This window comes from Zeus faber (assembly GCF_960531495.2).
Source record: "Zeus faber genome assembly, chromosome: 3".
Taxonomy (NCBI): domain Eukaryota; kingdom Metazoa; phylum Chordata; class Actinopteri; order Zeiformes; family Zeidae; genus Zeus; species Zeus faber.
This window is the reverse complement of record NC_137190.1, coordinates 4,608,092-4,631,431: the sequence shown is the minus strand read 5'-3', so window position 1 is coordinate 4,631,431 and position 23,340 is coordinate 4,608,092. Positions and strand designations below refer to the sequence as shown.

The following is a 23,340-nucleotide window of genomic DNA, read 5'->3' as shown; positions in this document are numbered from 1 at the left end:
GTCCTGAGGTTTGAAGTAACATCCAGGTTTTTACGTAAAGATTAAAAAACACTCTTAGGAGCCACGTCAGCCTATTGCCTTCCAACACACACACACACACACACACACACACACACACACACACACACACACACACACACACACACACACACACACACACACACACACACACACACACACACAAATAATAAACAACATGAAAAAAAATGTCACTATGTTGGTGGAAAGGTCTGTTTGTGGTGAGGCCAGGAAAGAAAAATCAGAACAGCGATTCTCTGCAAATAACTCTCAATTCATTAAAAATAGGGTTAGAAAGGACAAATTTTCATCGTGGTGAGAGCTGCAGACCTAATTTCTGCCTGTGCGTGTAGCAGCAGCTTTATCCTTGTGAGTGATGACTGTGTGAACGCAGCTCGTGCCGCTCTCCATCGGGCAAACTCAAGTTTCACTGAGACAGAAAAGCAGGCGAGAGCCAAACACAGAAAGCACTCGAGTGAGTCCGCATCCATTTGCCTGCAGAGCTACGGGCATGTGCACGTGTGTATGTGTACACGTGGGTATATGTGGGAGTGGGTGTTTCTGTGTGTGTGTGTGTGTGTGTGTGTGTGTGTGTGTGTGTGTGTGTGTGTGTGTGTGTGTGAGAGAGAGAGAGAGAATTGACAACGGTGAGCAAACAAAATTTGAGTTATTTACATAAACACCCACTGGGGTTGCCACAGTGAGCAGTTTTTCCCCACCGGTTAATAAACCCATGACAACACTGGTGTTACCGGTAAAATCTGACATTTTCAAGTTGGTGGTGCTTAATATCTGTAGACTCTACTGCACAAAACTCCGGGTGCAGAACCCGTGAGAAGCAGTATTCTCTGGAACATCGTACCTAATGGTTTTAATAAAAAACGTGGATTGATATTAGAGTTGTTTTTCCAAGTTATAAAAAGCATGGAGGCTGTTTGGTTGCACGGTTGGTCCGGTGATTGCACCGGAGTTGCAGCTCCAGGTTATTACTTGTATGAATTCTTACATATAAGAACAGACTCTAAATAATTAAGTTTTATATATTTTATTCTTTGTTGATCACCAAGGCAACATATCGTCACGCTTGTTTCGTTCAGAAAGTGTTATCAATACTCTTAAGTGTTGATAACACGCTTAGTATTTTACAAATTAAGAGTGTTGTTATTTGGTGTATGTGGGCACTGATAAGTGAAAATGAACTAAATGGGTTTTATTTCTATATATTAAAAAAATTGTAAAACACTGGTGGGTTGTTGGGCAAGTAACGTAATCGGTGTAGGCCCAAACACCATGTAACACTGGTAACCGCGGGAACCCTAATTCCCACGTTTGTGCCGTCATGGACAGACTGACATATGTGCATGTAGACAGGCACACGCCCCTGTGCACGACCTCGTACTCCACTGTACCGCTGTGCTCTGTGTGGACGGCCTCATCTCTTTATCTGACCCTCCGGCTGACGAGCCAGCGATAGCGGGGCGGCGTCCTCGCCCCCAGCCGAGGGCAGAGGAACGCCGGACGTCCTGCACCTCCCCCTTCCTCTGCGTCCTGGTCATTTATTACAGTTGGTTGTATCTGATATCTGGCCAACCAGTGGAGAGCCCCCCCCCCCCCCCCCAGTCTCCGCCTCCAGGTCCATCCATCCCCACATCACTGGACACATCCGTGATAACCATTACGATAGTGCGGACAAACCCCTGTCTGTTGCCGCAGCGCACGTCATCAGTAACGGTCTGACAACACCGTTTACAGGACAACTAACAGATAACTTACAGTGGATCGCGCACCGGGGCCACTAATAATATAAACAGCCTCACGTCCTGTATTTACCTGGAAACACGTTGAACCCTCCGGCGTTAGCATCCGAAAGCCCCCGCGTTAGCTCGTCACTCCGGAATTCCGCTGCTGCACCGATTCATTGCCGATTTCATTGCCCACTTATAAAGCCCGGCGCGGATCTCGTAAAGTGTCACGACTCAGCGCAGCCGGGCCTGCCAGGGGTTATCAGATGAAGTTTTACACGCTGTCTTCCGATGGCTGACGGAGATCTGTTTTGATCCCTCTCCGTCTCCGTCCTCTGACAGATAACTGGTGTCAACCACTCGAGCTACATATCTGCCACAGACGGATTGACTGTCTGGCGAGGGAGGAGCCACGATGCGGCGCTAACATTCCCATGGGGGAAGGAGATGTGACAACAAACATGCTAAGTCTGCCTGCGTGAAAGCCGGCACGCGGCTACAGCAACAGGGACCGACAGGATTTTACAACACAAAATCCGGAGGAAAAATAAACAGATGCAGTTTTTGCGAAGAATGATCCTTCACACCAAATTGATTCGCACCGATCCCAGCAGAGTAAAAAACAAAACACGCAGTTGTCGAGCAGCAGCAGAGTTGAAGGAGTTGCACCGAATCTCATTTGCAGCGGAGTGAAAAGACGGCACTGCGTTCATCTTATTCTTAATAAAAATATACAAAACCTATCTCAGGATGTCACTTGGAGAGATCCAGGGACTGCTGCAGTCGAGCGCCCCCGCGTCTTAAAAGGCAACGCTCAGACGCTGAACCGATGAGCTCATCGGACGGTTTGTTCGGTTTGTTCACGTTACCAAAGACAGGACTGGCGTCACGTGGCCATGTGTACAGGTCATGTGAAAAAACACAGTTCTCATGTTGGTCAGTCAGATTTTTTAACAGACACAAGCGAGACAGAAATCAAGTCGAATCGGGGGTTTCCACGCTTTGCGGATTTTGTGTGACAAGGCCTCGACCTCCAACAGTGTTGGCGTGTGTGGTGTGTTGAGGTGTTGCTAGGCAGATTGCGTCATGTGGTTCCACTGACCGGCCTGGACAGGAAGTGGACTCTCCAGCAGGAAGACGGTCTGCTTCCAGTGCGTCTTGGTGGCCCGAGGACTCGTGGAGAACATCACCTAAAGACGGAAACACTCATTTCAATACTTATTTCCAATATGAGGAGGCACTGACATTTACTCTTCATGCTGAACAATCGTCGTGAATGCACGGAAGTTTAGTGTTTTAAGAAAATCCTAACCATTCACACTCAAATTATTATTTTTTTTAATTTAAAAAACTCATTTTGCACATCAGATTTTGTTACACCATTGAATGTCCTTTAAAAAACAGCAGATGTTGGTGGCAACCCACAATAAACTGATAAACTATACAGGACCTAATTATTTTGACGGTTTTGTTTTTCCACCTCGAAGTAAAAGCCTTTGTGGAGCATTAGCACGATCAAAATAGCATTATTTATAGTCAACAGAGAAGCAAGGCAAGAGCTCTCAAAAAAATCTACACATTTTGATTTTCTTCAAATTTCTAGGAAAGGAAATAGAAATACTAATTTAAAGCAAGTCAAGGTTTAAAGTGAAGGGAACGAAACTGCACTGCTGGGGATTCATTCTTCCGGACGGGGCTTTGGTTGGTTAAGCCCTCGGCTCGGTCCAGCGTGGACAAATGTCAAGTCGTAAAAAAACAATCTTGCTGCTGAAAGGAGTCATAGTTACTGATCACCCAAGACTCAGGCTGCAGCATTCCTTCTATCGCATGGCTATTGTTACTTTCCCGTTTCCATCAGATCTTGTCGATAATGCAAATGAGCGGACACTCTCGGCCTTTCCGAGCAGGGTATCCAGACCGCCACGACTCTCAGGTAGAGTACGGTGGAAGAGCAATTAAAAAAGACGCTGCGTGTTCCGTGTCGGCCACGGAGCTCGACACCGCCTGTTCCGAGTGGCCGGCTATGAGAGGTAAGTGCTTACATCAGCAGTCAGGGAGGACCGTGCGTCGATGGCCGGCCCGCGCCTCGGGGAGGAGGGAAACGCTAAAGCGTGAACGTAATTGAGTTTCTGTTAAATGGGTCGGCCGTTTTCCGCCTGCGCTGCTTACCTTGTTGCGGCAGCCTTTGTCGAAGAAAATGTCAAAGTAGCCCACAATTGCCTGGAATGAAATATGAGCGGCATGTTAGAATGTGACAGAACAATAAACACTTATTTGTTTGCCGTAGTGCACAGGGCGACACACGGGAAGCCAGAGGAGGCGTGCCGTGCTTAGCATGTTACATATGGAACGTGAGAAAAGTAGGACGGCCTTCTGCAGGAACATGGAGGTGGGCTCGGTATGTGAAGGTATATTGCACAAATTACTGTTAAATTACATTTTTTAAATATCAGTGTAAAATTGTTTGCCTTAATTGTTAAAAATCCTACTGCCTGTGTGTGTGTGTGTGTGTGTGTGTGTGTGTGTGTGTGTGTGTGTGTGTGTGTGAGAATCAGTCCATATCTATCCACAGCACCCTAATTTTACCCCTCCGGTAACTCCAAAACCCCTCTGTTCCTCAAACCGCCACCCGGTCCCCTGTGCCACTTCTGCCCACGCCCAGGCGACTTGTCACCAGGCGAAATAAATAAATGGTGTGTTTTTTATTGCTGACATATGAAACCGCCTGGCGACACCAAATTAGCTTATGTTGCTCTTTTAGGGGACAAGACCCACAGCAGTGACAGAAACACTTGGGGGTGGGAAGGAAAAGCGAGTGGGTTCTGAGTCCGAAGAATTTAGCACTAAATCTGTAATCTGTGCTAACGACCATCAGCATGCCAGTGTTATCCAACCCTAACATTGTACATTGTTTAAAAAGTGCTGTATTTGCATGATTTTAACGTGCACTTTATTGGAAACAGCCACTCAAAGTATTTGCATTCTGCATCTTCTCTATACGCTGTTTCATATTAGGTGGCGTGGTCCGCCTTTCTCGGCAAGAATGCAAAAGATGGCGCACGAGAAGTAAGAAGCAGTCGCAGTGCATTAGATAACACAGCGTAGCTGGTTGTGTGGCTATGGACGGAAGGAACGTTCACAGAAAAGAGAGAAATATCCCCATCACCTCAAGCCAGCAAGAAAAAAAACAAGCAACTGAACAGAAGAAGGAAAACTTTGGAAAAAATGTATTTAATGTCTTGAGCAAAGATGAGGGTAAAGCCAAATGTTTTGAATGAAACACTGGGACTTAGAGTGTAATCCACCCAACACAGACAACCTCATGGATTTCCACTTTAATCCTATAAAATGCTAAAAAGAAAAAGCGCTTGTTGACGCTATTTTCCCCCCTCTGTTGTCCGTATATAAACAAATGGATTCTCATAAAACCCTGGACTCTGGGTAGGTGTGAGTCAGCTGTGGGTCTGCGGTTCAGGCTGCATGTAAATACATTCAGTTCTGGCAGAAAGAAAGGAGAGAGAGGGGGGAGGGCTGACCCAATAAATGCATCTAAATGGAAAAGTAATTCTCCCACCTATACAAACTACAGGAAAAAACAAAGGACGGAATGCCCGGAGGTGACCACCGTCAGATTTGTGAGGTAAAAACCAGCCCGTGGCCTGTTTCCCTCCCATTTCATCCCCCCAACAGAGGAAGGGAGGCACACTCTATCAATCTCAGGAGCGCACTTGTAGTGGCAATGATGCAGAACTAATAGCTTTTAATCCTGACGCAGCTGACAACGAGGAGGCCGGCTCATGCAGACAAAGAAGAGCACAATCAATGCGAGGGAGCGAGAAAAAGAAAGGACGGGGAGCGGGTGGCGGTAACGGCTGAGAGATGGAACACAGCGGAGGAGAGGGAGGCGGAGGGGGAGAGAATGTGTGTGTTTGATGTTAAATCCGGGAAGATTTTTAGATTTTTTTGTTTCATCACTTTGAAATATTTTTGTGCAATGCCGGCTCAATCAGCCACGTAAAGGTCCCTATTTTGGGCATTTTCGGTCTAAATTAGTTGATTAAAAAATATATATATATCTACTGGAGTTCTATTTTCTATTTATCGATGGCAGGAACCCATGATGCGCAACATTTGGGTACAATTTCACAGATTTTGGCCGACGTTAAAGTTGTGTTGTTCCTCGTTAAGCGGCACAAAGCCTTTTAGAAAGTGCCTGGAATACATTTTTGTTCATAGTGTCATAGTATATTTTCACAGTGATTTATACCAACAGTCACAAATGCCCACGCACACACACACAAGCCTTCATACTTCAAAATTACGGGCCCGTCATTGATCCCATGTTTAACAGACTCCTCACACCCGGGCTGCAATCACCCTTTATCGACTCAGACAGGCCGGGGCAGCTTGGCTGGCGCACAGCGAAACCCGCAGAAAAGGACCCAAAGTGGATAAAAGAGCATGTCAAGCCAATGCAATTATGGCTTTTAATGAACGCTACAGGACGCCCGGTGCCGAGGTAATTAGGAAATTAGCCATAATTACTCGGCAGGCAGATCGCATTCCCCTCCCTCCGCCAGAGACGCAGAGATCAGCCGCGTCTTGCCACGGCGATGACAATGCCTCGTAAGCGAGATTGATTGTCACCTCTGCGTTGTGTAACTTTCCCACCGCAGTGAGATGGGGCGATTAACACAGACAAAAAAAAAAGTTACTTCTGATACGCACATGTGCACAGTTTCATCGTGTATTTCGTAATTTATTTTATTTTTTTAAATAAGTGGTTCAAACTCCTATCACCGTACATTACATTAAAACAATACGATTGATCTGTTTGGATATGAAAGGTGAGAGGAAGAATTTGTTGACTTCAACAATTGTAAGAGTTTTAAAATCGAACATTACATCAATTACGTCAACACATACAATACAATATCTCTCTTCTGAATTCCAAACACTTTCAGAATCCTCCTGAGTGTTCCGACGGCATCAATGGAAGTGTGATAACCAACCTTTGCGTCTGAATTTAAACACGCAACCCACTCATCCCGTGTTGAACACGTGAGCTCTTAAGAGCCTCAAACAATCCTACAAAAACGGGCAAAACAACCTAAAAGCTGTGACCAAACGGAGGCTCAGGACGTCAGCAACGCTGCGCGATCACATCAGAGGGCGGAGGAGGAGGAGTGTGTGTGTGCGTGCGTGCGCAAACTTAAAAGACGGAAATGTGCACGCACGAGGCGAAAATGGAACAAATCAAATGAGCGCTTTTTATTTTCATCAGCGTTTAGCCTTGGGCCCGGGCTCCGCCTACGATAAGTGATGACAGCGGGCTTCCTGACAGCCCACAGAGGAGGCGCCCGGAACGCTGCGGCACCAGCCCCTGTTCCCCGGGAAAGAGAACGGGCGGGGGTGGGGGGTTGGTGAGGTGGGGGGGTGGGGTTGTGAGGAGGGGGGATTAATAATTATCATCATGGATAACACCAACAGGGAGCAATTCATCATCGCGCCCCTCTCGCCTGGCCGTGTGTCAGCGTGCCGCGTGGCTCGGCCAGATACTATTATACAGCGGCGAGGGGAGGGAGGCGGGGGAGTGGTGGAAGGGGCGGGGGTGGTGGTGGTGGTGGTGATGGGGTGGGGGTAGCACTGGAGGGGGGGGTGGGGGGGGGCTAATGCGCTTTTGATGGGGTTTGTCCAGGCGTGGAGGCGTCAAGCTCGACCACCTCGCACGCAGGGGCTGCTGTGAATCCACCCCCCTACACCTCTCCCCCACCCTCACCCCCCCAGCCCGGTCACCCTGCGGCTGCTCTCCGCCACGGCACCGGCGATAGCATTAGCTTCAGCATTAGCACACCTCTATGTGCCGCTGCTCAATGCCGCGTCCTCAGCCAAACACACACAGCCTTGAACCGTGATCCTCAACCGTTTTCCAAATCAAGGACCCTGAAATGTTTCTTTACGCATCAGGCCACAGACCCCATTTGATACGATCTTGCCTGGGATCTAATCTGAGAAGGTTTCTTTTTTTGGGATATGATTTAGTCCAAACTTCCATACCCATCGAAACAATAGTTATGGAGATAAGAGTGAAACTATGATCAAAACAGTAAATATTATACATTCTTCAGTCTCAAGTATAACTATTAATCATTCTGCTGGTGACCCCCTGGAAACCCTTGACCCCTGGGGGTCCCCAGATCCTAGGGCCGTCCCGATTCTCCAAATACACCATTCGATTTGACTTTGGATTTTAAGGTCACGATTCGATTGAAACAGATGTATTTTTCTTCAGCACTGACGGCTATGCCATGTTAGACTATTGAGTCTTGATTTGTAAAGAAAAACAGTTGTTTGTCAATAAGTAACTTTGAGTCCAGTCACATTAAATCACTATAAATATTTTTTTTGTATTGGAATAAATATAAACTAATTATTTCATACAATTTCATAGATAAAATAAATGCTTGGGAGCCATAAGAGCCGTCTCTTTTCAGTGAGCTGGATCATCGGGATCACTGAAACATTGAAAAACACTGCCTTAGAGATCCAGATGCTCTGGATGTTAACAGGTCCAGGTTTTCCCATCATGGGAGGGAAGTGAGGGTGTACCCTCGGCAACCAGATTGAGTCAATTGGCAACCATTTCGTGGCCTCTGGTTGCCCCCTTTGGCAACCCATTTTTAACATAAAAAATAAGGACAGCATCCAGTGGACCCCAAGATAAATAAATTTGTTTCATTAGTGATTTTTATATATTGTCGTAACAGTCTGAACCAAAACACTGCACGTGCATTTACTCACGTGCGCACCGGTGAGCACAGGCACCATGTTCATGTGTTAATGCCTTTGTCTGTCGTCTGTGAAGTGAAAACATCAGATTTCCACACAGTCAGAGAAATTAAAAGTGTGCCAAACAGAACTGTTGAGATTCTTATTGTCTGTGTGGTGGACATTTACTGTCGGGTGGGTGTAAGTGAGAGACAGAGACGCAGGCTGAGTGTGATCAGGCCAAGTTGGTGTTATCACAGCGCTTGTCTGTCTTGACTTGTGTTTTTTCCCCTCTAAAGATTCAAATTCTGTAAAGTAGCAAATAAAACACAAACTACAAAGAATTTTGTACAGTTGCTGTGATAAAGCTTTTAAAAAGTATTTTATGACACAATTTCATTATTAAGTATTAAGTAAGTATTAAGTAAGTATTAAGTATCGTAATTACTCAGAATATAAAGTGACTAAAAATGGCAACCATATTTTCAGTTTAGGCAACCAAAAGCTGATGCCTGGTTTCCAGCCTGGCAACCACTTTTGAAAGTTAAGTGTCGAGCCCTGTCAACCTAAAAAAAGGTAGAAACTCCACGCTGGGAACCAGCGAGGGGGCGTTGGAGGCAGGATGGGATCGAAACAAGAAGTCAGGTGTTAACCCACAGTCATGGCGGACGGCAGCGCTTTCCTAGCAACTTCAGAGGAAACCATCTCTGAAGTTGAAAAGGAACTGCCTGACAGTCCAAAAGGCCACCGCCTCCACCCACCCCTACAATTAAAGTTTGACGGAAGGGAGAAGAGATGAATTACTGAGGAGAATTCTTCCCAAGCATCCAGAACCGACCTGAGTGGTGGTGTTAAAATTAATTACGGACGGAAACTCTTTTTCTCTGCAGCCGCTTTGAGGCTTTTTGGGGAGAACGCTGGATATGTGTTCTCTCTGCCCTACACCTCAGTGTGATGGATCACGAGGCACAGCTGAGCTGAGTGTGTAGCTATGGCGAGTACGGCTGAATTGAATATGACCCGAGAGCATTTCACATCAAACTTTCATACAAGTTTAGAACGGGGGTAAACCAGGCTCCACGAGTGCAGTCGACACTGGTGTATGCAATGAGAACAACACAGGAGACACAAAATAGGAGGCGAAAAAAGAGGGAGTGTGATGAAGAGAGAGAGAAAGGGAGAGAAAAAGAGGGGGGTATTTGTCTTGTGTGGGGACTGGCGCAGACGCAGGGGTTGTGCTGTTCATTTAATGCAAGGTTAGGCAGGCTGAGCTGATGAATGGACTGTCGACAGGAGAACAAAAGCAGGCGCTCCATCACTGGACGGGCGGCGCAGCCCACTCGGCTCAGTCCTCTCCAAGCTTTGGTCTGGGAGCCGTTTAGCCCTCGCACAGCCGCAAAATTAACTACTGTTAGGGAGACGCCGCCAATACCCACTACAGATGGGTATCTCTAGTCGTGGAAGCGTTGCGCTGCTCCTCCAGGTCAATAATGAATCTAGGTGCCAACAGCCAGGTAGGCTGGATGTTAAAAAACGTAAAAACGTTAAGATGAAAATAAAACATGAAAAATCGGAATAAAAATCACACCGCGATCATCTGTAGGGCCATGTCTCACTGCTCTAGCGTTCTAAAATCACTAGACTACACCCTCCTAGAAATAGACATGGGAACTTTTCAATTATGGGGTCAGGGTGGCAGGAAAAATGAGAGGATGTTTACAAATCCCATTAAATCCACAGGCCCAGCCCAGGGAGCGCAGGGTAGATAATAACTAGCTATTGATTCTCCATTAAACTCAAACAAGGGGGACACCGTAGCATTGCAGCAGAAGAAAAGAATCCAGTGGCTCACTTCTCGTGGAGAAGCCCAGCGGTGGACCCGCCGTAGCCAGGCTATTCTTTGGTCCGCAGGTCACTGCGAGGCGCACGTTGAGAAATGCACCTCAGACAATGCCGGCTGGCTGCCAGCAAACTCACCAAATAGACTCATAAAGCATCTGCAATGCATTGAAGCGGGTGACTGACCACTCACTGACGATAAAACGGCCTTTTCTTTTAGTAGGTGCTGTTGTTGAAAACACCCATAAACGTCATAATTACTCAAGGTTGGGCTGGTTTGAAAACCATTAGTGTATGGAAATTATTAATTTGAGTCCATAAAAGTGAGTCAAAGCAATTTGGCATTCTTAACACCACCAGTGGAGTGCAGTCAAATTAAAACCAGTATAATGTAAAAAATATTCACTTAATTTGTTAAGAAATGGATTGTGATGGCAGAAATTGGTTTCAATTGGTGTATAGGAGCGAGAGCTGGGGAGGGAGAGAAAGAGATGAGATAAATAAAGACAGAATTGTGTCCGCTTATGACCTACCGTGCAGTCAGTGGTTTCTGTTATCTTTATGCAGAAGTCCGATGCAAATTCCAGCTCAGAGAGACACACTCTGTTACAATCAATTGTCTGTTGAGTCACAAAAAAAAAAAAAAAAAAAGAGGACAAGGGGGCAAATCGATGAATAGAAACATGTATTCTTATAACCGTCACAAATGCTAAGCAAGAAGACAAGTTGAACTGTGATCAAATAACAGAGGAATTAAACCAATTGGCAACAAGTATGCAACGCTCCCTAACGTAGGTTTCAGAGAATTAAAGTTTAATTGACAGTTTGCCTCATTTACTTCACCAAACTAACCCTGGTCCACCCAACTGGCTGTGTACTTAGAAGTCTGTTTGTGAAGGTTAAATATTTAACATTCCTCACCGCAGCGCCTAGTCTTACTGTGGAGGAAAAACCTGATCTGTTTTGTGAAAATTCACAATTCCATGAGAGGGCTCTCAATTTTACGGAATAGCGGCCAGCTTTAATGGAATGTTATTGGATCGTATCAAAGCGAGGCAATATATGAGAGTGCGTGTAATTTGGGCAGAGTAGCTGACTATTTTTCACTGGAGGGCAGAAGCTATCGATTAGAGGAATTCAAATTCCATTATATCACACGCACCCCTCATTCATCACACCTAGAGATGGGTGGAGAACATGCTGCGCACATTGGTCTATAGGACCCCACAGGGACACCATACGGAAGGGGCTGCGTGCTTCTGTGTGTGTTTTATCTATCTGCTCAACGAGGGCCTTACGTTCAGTCTGCGAAAAAAAGGAAAGCTGAAAACACTATCCACAGGGGGATGAGAGTAATGAAGTTTCCTTAAGAGGAACTTAACTAAGGATTGGACAGATCAATCACACAGCTCTACATCGCCACCCCAGGGCCAAACAAACACACCTACTTACCTCCAGGGCCCCATCGCTTCCTCCCCTCTCTCACTACAGTCCAAGTTTTATTTTTCCCCATTTCCCAGAAAATCCCTGTCCCTGCAACTCTGTACACACGTGCCCATGCGTGTACCTGTATGACTGCGGCCTCAGAGATGAGCGTGTCTGCGTTGACAGCCTCCACATCAGCCTCTGGCAGCACAGCCTTCTTCATGCATGCCATGTTAAAGCCATAAACATCGTCCCAGAATGCAATGCGGTCCCGGTGCCTCTGTGCATCTCCGAGGGCGGCCAGGCTGATGTTACAAAGGTCTGGGTAGACTGAGGAGAGAACCGAAGGAGAAATTAGAGATGCAGTAAGTTTCAGCCTTTCCAGAAAAGGCCTTACAAACTGGGAGTACAGAGGTTTTTTTTTTTTGTTTTTTTTCTCACTTAATCCAATTGGAACAAGGATCTCATTCTTAGTTTCGTTAGTCAGGCAGCATTTACAACAAAAATTAACTTGGATTCCATACAAGTGCTTCCATAGTTTGTGGGCTTAATTTCAGGAGAACTCAAAACAATTCTGTGGATCACATTTAAATTTTGTGACCAGTGATGGGAGACATTTCTCGATTAATGTCCAGAAAATAAGTGGTAACAAGTGCAGTTAGGTTCATTGGTAAAGGTTGTGATATTCCAGAGGGAAATCTCCTAATAAAGAACTTATTAACTGGGGAATAATTTATCATAAAGATATTTAGTAGTCAATCATCCATTCCTTCTTAAAAGGACATTGTGGTCATTTTAAACCACCAGAAAAGTTTGGTTACTCAGGACTGGCAAATAAACTTATGCTCAGCTTTTAGTTCTGAAACTTTTTTAATATCAGTCAATGTGCTCTCAGATTTGAATCTATTAGATGATGCCCCATTATGTGAGGGGTGTGGAGCCCTGCATCCATTTCACGACGCCCTCCTAAATGACAATCGATCAAATAGTACACATACGGCGCGGGCTGATAGCCACTCTGCCCTACTTTCTCCCTGCTTTATACTTACTGTGGTGACTATCTAGTTAGTTTAAGATAAACAACTTCTATTTGATATGATTAAGTCCTGCCAATAAAAATAATGCAATGAACCGAGAATATGGTTCAAACATCGGAAATGGCTGGATAACTTTGGGTTCCAGGTATTGCAAAAGAGAACTGAGCAGTGATGCGTTTCTGTGAATTCAAAAACCTGGAGTTAGACGTAAAGTGTGACAGGGTTAGATTTCTGTCGTTCCTTCGAGACCCATAGTTGAGCTCAGGATTCATCCAAGGTGAATCATTTGGTTTTCACTTCTAGAAAGGGGTTACGGTACTTTAACTCTGGGCTGGGCTTTATTTGACACACAGAATAAACCAGTTGTGAGTCCCAGCAAGTTTTTCTTCAAAGAGCAGAGTTTGCCGGACACCATTGCTTTATCACTTCAGATGGACAACATACCTGGTTTTATAAGTCACATTTGAAAACATTCAAACAACAAGCCTACAAAGAAGCAAGATTTTTGTGTTATCCATATCTGATATTTGACACTGATGGGTTAATTAAATTGCATAGACAGCTACTGTATGTAAACCTTCCCTATCTATTCCATTTGCAGGCTTTGGCCATGACAGTCATAAGTAGCTCCCCTCTTGACATAACATTACTAGAGTCCCCTGAATACACATTAACCATGAAATAAAATGAACATTAAATGTGAGCACTAATGCGTTTTCTCAGTCTTTCCAAATCTTGAACGGGCTCCTTGGTACGGTTAATACGCTTAGCGATTAAAGCAGCGCTGCAACGCTTGAAGCTAATGGCGATCCTGCTGTGGAGAGACAGGAGCTACCGGCCACCACATCCATGCCTTTGGGCCTAGCTCCAGTACGCTGGGGGAGCTGTCTCCAATGAGGGAAAACTAAACCTACACTAGAATATGTCCATTTGATCTACTCAAATTTCTCGACAAAAATGAAAGTATACGCCAATTGAGGGAGCGATTCTGGCACCAAACGAGGCTGAAAAGAATAGCGTATCAAAGAATATACAGTACAATATCCAGAGCCATATCGATCACATCAATGGATAAAGAATCACGATATTTTTCTAACGCATTTAAGATGTTTCTTAAAAGATAATGGATCATGTATTCATTATGTCTTATAGCGCCGAAACTAACTAAGTCCCAGTTTCTACCGTTCAGTAAAACAAATTTATCGGATGAGTAATTCCTATCGGCCTAAATGTAAAGATTAGAAGCATCAGTTCATGCAAATACTACACAAGTATATAGGCACACAGGAATGACCAGCGTACATCCATAGCGAAGGCATTATCACTGTAAAAGATGAGACACTTTTACACGTTTTTAGTTGAGGACTCTCCCAGGTCCCTTCTATTCACTCTGCTATTTCCTCCCCGTTAAGAAAATGGGACTCTGCGTCCTGCACTGAGAGAGCAACCATTTGGTCAAGCAACTTTTTTTTTTTTTTTTTTTTTTTTTTTAAATCACCGAGTCTTGCCATGAAGAGTAAAATCACAGCCTTCAGAAACTGCACCTGCTGTCATTTCGGTTTGACACAGCGGGTCGGCCGAGATAAAGGCTACCACCACGTGACCCCATGAATCTGTCTCACAACCTCTTTAAATGAGACATATCCTCTATTTCATGCAAGTCAACTGTCAGATTTCTTTGACATGTACCACCTACATAACAATGTTGCAGACTAAGTTCACCCCTTCATGGCAACAATATTCCCTGATGGATGTGGCCTCTTTCAGTAGGATATTGTTGCAACAATTGTTCAGGAATGCTTTGAGGATTATGACCGAGAGTTCAAGGTGTTGACTTGGCCTCCAAATTCCCAAGATCTCAATCCGACGAGCATCTGTGGGATGTGCTGGAACAACAAGCCTGATCCATGGGGGCCCCACCTCACAACTTCCAGGACTTAAAGGATCTGCTGCTTACGTCTTGGTGCCAGATACCACAGGACACCTTCAGAGTCTGGTGGAGTCCATGCGTCCACGTGTCACAGCTGTTTTGGTGGCACCAGGGGGAGCTACACAGTATTAGGCAGGTGGTTTTAATGTTGTAGCAGATAGGTGTAGTTCAATTATGTTAAAGGCTGCATCACATTAAAGTAATGTAATTCTATGAACTTCATAGACTGATCTTCTTTGAATATAAGCTTCTACCTACTAGATCATAGTATCCCCTTACATGAGGTATTAGTCAAAAAAATTGTGATTTGATTTTGTCATTTGTCAATGTCCACCAGCCCGTATATATATATATATTCAGGTATATATATATATATATGTATATGTATAGACACATGCATACATATGTATGTACATACACCAACTACAAACGGGAATTTCACTTGTGCTCCTCAGACATAACACACACCAGCCATAGCTGTGTGTGAATGGATGACGACAGCTCGGTGATGGGCAGCTCATGGCCTCTGATTATTGGCAGATGCTTCCCAGTGACCCTGCAGGTGTCACGGTAATTGATAACTGCACAAACACCATCCCGCACACACACGCACGAATACATACATGCACGTAGGATTTGTCACTTCATAGTCCTCTGACTACTGAGGCAAGTGAGTAATTATGAGGGGCAAGTGAGAGCAGAGCAGCGGGGAGAATGTTGTGCTGATTGGGCAGAAATTGGACAGACAAAAGAGAGAGAGAGAGAGAGAGAGAGAGAGAGAGAGAGAGAGAGAGAGAACATGAGAGTAAAAGACAGGGAGGGATAGAAGATGAAAACAAGCAAAGGTGTGTGCTTGAAGGAGTGCTATGGTGTAAATAGAGAAAAGAAGACAGGAGACAGAAACAGAGGGTGGATTGGTGGTTAGGAGGGTGGTGGGGTGGGGGTATGTCCCTAGATTCATGGCTTTGACATCTGCGTCCTTCTCGACTCGCTGCGCACGGCCCGTTTGTCACCCCCCCCCCCCCACCCTTTGCTCTCGCTCCCCCCATTGGTGGGCTGGGACAGAGGGGGGAGGGCGCGGGGGCATGGGAGACTCAGAAGCCGTCTCCCTGGACGCTGTGTGCTGTGCCAGGTGGAGGGGTGGGGGGTACATTTAAGGATGGAGGGGAGGTTAATGTAGTGCGGAGAATGAGGGGGCTGCAGAAAAACCCTCTAATGTGGCTTTACTTTGTTTTCGTTACACATATGGCAGAAGCACTGACGGGGGGGGGACTACACACACACAGAGACACACACACACACACACACACACACACACACGAAAAGATAAACAAATTTAAGAGCTGAGATAAAAAGCAGAATGGAGATGCTGGGTCTGAGGTGTGAATTGTGATCACATCCCGGTACCGGTGCTCTAAGGCATACTGCACTTTGAATTTTTATTATTTAAATTCCTTAATTTTACATGGCAAGGTACATAAAAAAAATTCAATGTGTTGCTAATGAACTTAAAGAGCAGTTTTGCAGTTTGGAAGACAAATCTGGTGAAGGGGCAGAGATCTGTGTTTATTCAATCTCATTCATCCTTACTACCAAAAACATAAATAAATAAATAAAACAGCTCTGGAAAAGACTCTTATCTGCATCAAATGATCCGTTCACTAGTCAGCAAATACATTTGACATGACCTGACCGTTTTCCTGATAACGAAAACACCATCTGACAGCAGTACGATCCTTAAGTACAGGTATGCGTCTTTTCCAGAGATGCATGTTTTTCTTGGCACTGTTAAAACAACATAAAACACTCCTCCCCCCCCCCCCCCCCCTCTACTTCCATCTCCCCCCTCACCAGTGTCTTATTTTTGGATGCTGCCGGGCCAGTTGGCCTGGCAGCATGGGCTGTGGCCGCACCGCCGGGTTCAGGGCTCTTGACTCACCATATAGCGTTCTGTGAACCTGTCTCATTCCATTACCGAGGTCACACCTTCACCCATCCTCTCTCCCTTTCACTGATCCGTCTCTCCTGACACCGTCGTTCTGGCTGTCAAAACCAGAGGGGCATGCGTGTGTGTGACCTCCGCGAGAGGCGGTATGGTGGAACGGCTGTTACTTTGTCAGTCCGCGTTTGGCGCAAGCTATTTAACCTGCTCTGTGACGGGACTGACCCGGGATATGGGAGCACACGTATAAGCACACATGCGCACACACACATGCAGAAGGATAACCATTCAGAGAGAGGGTACATGAGAGTTGTAGCACTGAGCAAAAACAAAACCTGGTTAAAGTGGTAAGATTATGTCGTGAAAGAAAATATATATTTGATTGTTTTTTAGCCGGCATTTTATAAGAAACAGCCATCAAATGTATCAGCGTTATGTATGTGCCCCTCGATATGCTGTCTCCGTTGTTGGTGGAGGGGTCCACCTTTCCCGGCAAAAATGGAAAAATCAGGCACACTCAAGAAGTGAAAGGCAGCCGCGGTGAATTTGCTAAAGCAGCGTAACTAGTTGTGGTCGGTAAAGTGTCAATATGGATGAACATTCTCAACAAAAAAAAATATACCCACCACCACCACCAGTGACCAAGAAAAAATATATTTATATATTAAAATATATTCAATATATTTCTATATAAGAAAAAAATAAATAAAAAAAAAAGATTCCAGTTGCTTGGATCAATTCTTTTAAAAATCACAATTATTACACCTTCTCCTGGAATGAGAAGGTGATACGGTTTGGGGGGGAATGTGTGTTGTGGATTTCTCCACACCCATCCGTCAGCTCAACCTCGTGGAGACACGCAGCTTCCAAAGCAGCTGTGTTGGGCACGGGGGTGTGGCTGGGTGGGGTGGGAGGGTGGAGTAGGATGGATGTGGTGGGATAGGGGCATAGTAGTCCAGCCTCCCCAGTCATATTTTTTATTCCACTGCTTCCGTCCATCACCCAGAGAGGAATTTGTGGCGTCACCCACAATGCCCTACTGAGGCTGCCAGGAAACCCAGGCCATAAATTAACCATACCCAACGAATATTGCTGATAGAAATGATGCAATTTGCCATTCAAATTTCCGTTAGTATGGTAAGTAGGTAGTTCACTACCATCGGAAACCAGAGGACAACATGTGCCTGAAGACTCCTGACGTAATGCTCAATAAGAAGTGTACGAGGATACAAATGGGAAAACCAGGTTGAACTCTGCAACTCTCCAACTGATCCACTATGACACAAGCACACATTTCATATTTGTAGCAAGCAGACAGGGTGAGATCAGAGAGCTGTTTGGGATCTGGTAAATCTGATCAGGGGATTAGGTAATCATTTTGACAGCTCTACTGGACGACGCAGCGACCTACCTGAACCCCCATCGGCCAAGTAGAGGTCTCTGGCGTAGAGGACTGAGTCCAGCATGGACTCAAAGAGCAGGAAGTAACCCTGGAGGAGGAAGAAACACACTGAGTGAAGACAGTCTGTCCTTCATGCTTAATGTCCTTCCTGTTTGTTAAGACAAAAGTGTTGATGGTCCAGTTTAAGTTGGTCTCGTTCATCCTTTTACAATATTTTATATTTAATCTAGTGAAGTATAAGTATGGGTTCTTTTAAAAAAAATAAAATAAAATTATAATAAATGTAGATAATTACAGCCCTTGAATGGAAGTATGTTTACTGATAAACATCCAGGGTGAGAGCAATGCAAACAATACCAAAGAGATAAAGATAAGCATTTTTTATTTCAATAGATAAAAACCACAACATTGTAGATCGCCATCGACTGAGTGTCAACGCACTGGGGCTGAGGGTTCGACCCCACAGTTACCTCGTGTTCTGCTCCAGCACACGCACATTAACCAGCGTATTATTCCATTAATGCTGAAATTGAGTTTTTTCCCCACGTCTCGTTGGCTTTAGGCTGACTGACAGATACTGCTGACAAATGGCTTTTTCTTTAACCTTGGATAACCCCGCCTCGTCCCCCCTTAAGCTCCTCCCCCTTGTCTTTTGGCTCAACATTGGCCTTTTGTGTTTTATTTAGATTGGAACTGGCTGGTGTGCAAAAAATGTAAGATATCAGTGCATCTGGGAGGAGTAAGTAGCAGAGTATTGGCAGACTTTTTTAACGTACCAGTGGCTCCTTGCGGCCTCTGTCAGGTCTACGGGAAATATCGGTATTCCAAAGAATCCCACAACTTGATCAGTACCGTTATATATTTTCCCTTTACAATATTATACTTACAGTATATTGTATGTTAAAGTTTCAGCCAAAGGGTCTTTATCAGAACAAACATTAACTGTGAGCATTCCACTATTGTTATTATTTTTTATCAAAAAGTCATCACTCCCCTAAACATCTCAGAAAACACTGGACAAGAAAAGTGCAGAAGGAAAATAAACACTGAGCAGGATAGGGAGTGGGTTGAGATGGAGTGCACGGCAGTGGAGCAGGGTCATACCAACTCTCTTTGGGGGTGTGGGGACGAGACAGATAGATAGGAGATTGCCGTGGCCTAGTGACTTGTAATCTATCGAGATAAGAGCCTTGTTATTCAAGGACATTGTTTCCAGGGAGAGCAAAGTGTTAGGCAAAACTGGAAAAAAGCACTGAGTTCCAACGCTCCAGTCGCCACCATCTCACCATCTGCGGCCATGACGGCAACACCAAGCAGATGAAGAAGGTGAAGATGACGAAGGAGATGATGAGTCTGAGTCATCGTTTGTTTGCAAACAGTCAACCAGCATCACAAAGGCTGTTGTGCGACCGCATCAGCCCAGTCAATGTCCTTAGTGTTGGACCAGGTCGTTTTAAAAGCCACTCACAGCGTACCCTGGCCTCGTAATTTAGAGCCCAATTTCACGGGACACTGCTTCACTTGAAGGAAAGAGGATATGAGGGTGAGAGAGAAAGAGAGAAAGATTCCAGGAAGCAGAGGCACACCTTTTATCTTCCATAATGCTCTAGGATGGCTGCCACCTCCTCAATTCACACTTCCAAATTTTTAATTATCAAAATAAAGAAACCACATCTGCACAACTGGAATATGTGTGTGTGTGTGTGTGTGTGTGTGTGTGTGTGTGTGTGTGTGTGTGTGTGTGTGTGTGTGTGTGGGCGTGCGTGTAGAATTGTAAATTAAATTACACAGCAGATCTGTGATTTACATGAAAACTTTAGAAGGCAACTGCTGCATAAAATTCCAACATGAGATTTCAACAACATTAACAAAATCCTAAATATAGCAAGAATCAGCATGGTAAATATACATTTAAGTTGAGATTAAATGAAGGTCCTCTCTGTTGGGCCTTCTGATGGTGTAGTGGCCTAATTCAATTAAATATTGGTTCAAGGTGCCCACTTGATGACCTCGGTTCAACGCTCACGCTGGCAGTGAAGCTCCCTTATTTTCAGCCGATGTGGTATTCAACATCAGATCTCGTGTATTACTGTATGTTTATAGTATTTTGTGGAGTTTGGTAGAATTTTTGGCGATATAAAGTTTGCGTTTTAACTGGTTGCGAGATAATTTAACTCTTGGAATATTTCTGCTGGATGGATACATGCTCGAAGCTGCTTTGATTTAAAAAGATTGCAATATTTGTCTTGTAAAAAAGGCCACTGAAACAGTGAATTTATAAAGGTATTACAGGCACTTATAAGCGACCCTAGTCTTTCCCATGTGATGCATTCATATGTTGTAAGAAATCTGCAGGTAAAATGGACATGGATGGAAAATGGATGGATTTGGATAATACTTTTGAGTCGATAAAAACAAAAAGCAAAAGTTTTCGATTTTTTTTCCTCATAATTTTACAGTGCACATAGTTCACACTGCACTGGAGGCGACTTAAGTACCACCGGTGGTATGCGTACCACAGTTTGCGAACCACAAATACAAAGAAACCCTGAGCCAATCACAATATCTGGAAATTATATTCCACTGACCCCCCCCCCCAAAAAAGCTGACATTCCTTAAATATGTGAGAAATATTGGGCATCCACAGAATCCTAGCTGAAAGCCTTGGAGAGCTTTTGGTCCGGTAACCTCTTCATCAGCCTCACTGTGCACTTCATTGACAACAACTTTGAATGAAAAATCAGTGTTTGCAGACGTACCTCCTCGATAAACAGCAAGTAAATTAAGCTCTGGGGTTTTGTAAATTGCAGCTTGAGTCTGTTCATCCAGAGCACCAAACTCAGTGACCAGTCAGTAATGATCTCATTTAATTTTACCTCCTTTCATTTGAAGTCGAAACGTTGTAGTTTTGACTGAGCTTGACTTATAATTATAATGTTATACGCTCGATATAAAATGATATATTCCGAATCTGTAACCGCCAGGGTTAAACCATTGCGCCTGGCAGAACAGTTTTTACTCCGTTGCTCTGGCGAATGTCGTATCGTCATCAAGATCTGCAAGACAGTTATCACACATTATTTCTCGTATCGTGCAGTCCTACTGGGAGGTTCCCAGACCAGCGGAATCTTTGCTGTGCAGCGTGGTACAATGAGCATTTCCATAAAGCAGACTAATGAAAACCTAATGAGAATGGGCTGGAACAGCTTATAGGCATTAGCAAAATTAGCATATAAAACACATTTCCCTGAGCAAGGCCAAAAATGCAGGCAGAATAGAGAAACTTACAAATTCACTAACATTTTTTTTTTTTACAGCTATGTTACACTTGTAAATTATTTCTGCCGTAAGTGTATTCATTGAGATGTCAGTACCTTTTTGTCTGATGGAAATGCTGAAGAAATGAATTTCCTCATTGTCAAGAATATTCAGAAATCCAGAGCACTTTCTCAGTTATTTGGTGAAATTATTTCCAGTCTCTAGATTTTAAAAGTACTGAACAAAAAGGCCTGGAAGTCCATAAATATCCACACAGTTTTGCGCAAATCAACCCTTGGGAGACTGAGCTATTGTCAATTATAAGTAGAGAGGTGTTTTGGTACACTAGAGCTCTGCATCAGCAGTTTATCATTTTCTCCAACAGCACCACCTCCTCTCCTCATGCATTCAATGCACGTCTTCCTCAATTACTGCAGAACATCATCAGTCTGGTCCCAGGAGGACCATGGCAAAATCAGTGGGGTTGGTGTGTCTGCATCAGTGCATGTGTGTGTTTCTGTATGTGTGTGTGTGTGCAGGGACAGCTGCGTGTTAGGTGCATCTGTGCTCCGCTGCACACCAAAGCCATGAGCTCGCCCATTCTATGGTATTGTACAGCCACATGACATACTTTGCATAAACCTATCTCAAAGATTTTCTTGTGCTTGTGTGTAGGTTGCACAGATGCTGGTTCCATCTTCACCAAATGAAAGGAAAAAAGGAGATAAAACGCAAGAGTGCAAAGCAGTATACAGTGAGGCCATTAAAGGAACGTACAATTTACTACTACAGGCTACTTGGGCTTTGTCGTTGGAAGTTCTTTTTAAAAAGGAGTCGCTGTAGCTCTGACAAATAAAGATGAAATATGCATCTGACAGGGTTTTTTTAATTTTTTTTTAATTTTTCAGTTAATAAAAACAGATCTGGAGACAGATACCAGTCTATTTTTGGAGATTTGAGGCATTAGTAATATACCCCTAGTTACGGTTTTTGATGTCTCTTCGCTTTTGTTCATTCATTTCAAGTCAAAACATGAAAATAAACACAGCAAGCATTCCTTCCATCGTTCCTTATAAAATTAGGTCTGGATAGCAATAACCATAAACAGACAAAAATACAAAAACAGGACACGGGAAAAAAAAGTTAAATATTTTTGGAAAGTAGAAAAGAGTTTGAAGAGCCGCTTCAACTCGAATGCCTTTTCCTCAAATCCGCAAGTCTAGTCTATGAGAGAAATGATGACTCAGCCTGAAGTAAATAATTGTACACATATGGCTCAGACTGCACATCAGTGCACATCAGAAGTGTCAACTACAAAGTTTGAATGTGTATCGAGTGCAGCAGGAGTACAGCAGCCGTGACATCCCTTCCTACTCTACGGAGGATTTGGGGAAGTAAACACAGCCAATAAATCCTCATTAGAACACAGACACACCTGTGAGGCTGTCATTCCGTGTGTGTGTGTGTGTTTGTGCGCGTGCCTGCGTGGGTTCCATCGTGCGTGTGCAAGTGTGTGTCTGTTTGTATATCTCTGGATCTCAGTGTCTGTCCATCTGTGTGTGCGTGCATGCTCGTGCGTGCGTGACTGACAGTCAGTCAGAGGAGAGGACAGGATGACGGATGACTGCCGCCCTCAGCCTGGGCAGGTGAGGCTCTGAGCGCTGATAATGAGGCTGGAGAGGAGAGGCGGCCATTCATTTGACTCTACAACCTCTACCGCACACAACGTCTTTGAGTTCCTGCGCTTGGCGGATCCCAGGACACTATTGAGAATCATCCGACTTCCTTCGCAAAAGTTTGGCCCCCTCGGGTTGGTCAACAGTCAGAGACGTAGCGCTGCTCAAGCAGAACAAAAATCTCCATTGATGAACAGCCATCCTTTCTCAAGAGCTTCACAGTGCTCCAAGAACGCATGATCGCGTCATACTTAAACATCATTAACGTAAACATTCTGGAAGCTAGAATCCACACTGATCAGA

The 23,340-nt window shown here is 44.5% G+C and overlaps 1 protein-coding gene across 1 annotated transcript in view; it reads right to left on the bottom strand.

Annotated features, from left to right (window-relative positions):
- prmt3 (protein arginine methyltransferase 3) overlaps nt 1-23,340 on the bottom strand; it is a 45,460-nt gene that overhangs the window by 5,660 nt on the left and 16,460 nt on the right. Inside the window, exons 11-15 of the mRNA XM_079997867.1 lie at nt 18,113-18,191; nt 11,935-12,122; nt 10,901-10,987; nt 3,930-3,980; nt 2,863-2,950 (exon numbers count right to left, since the gene is read on the bottom strand). Of these exons, the coding sequence (XP_079853993.1) occupies nt 2,863-2,950; nt 3,930-3,980; nt 10,901-10,987; nt 11,935-12,122; nt 18,113-18,191 (493 nt within the window). The remainder of the gene's footprint in view (nt 1-2,862; nt 2,951-3,929; nt 3,981-10,900; nt 10,988-11,934; nt 12,123-18,112; nt 18,192-23,340) is intronic.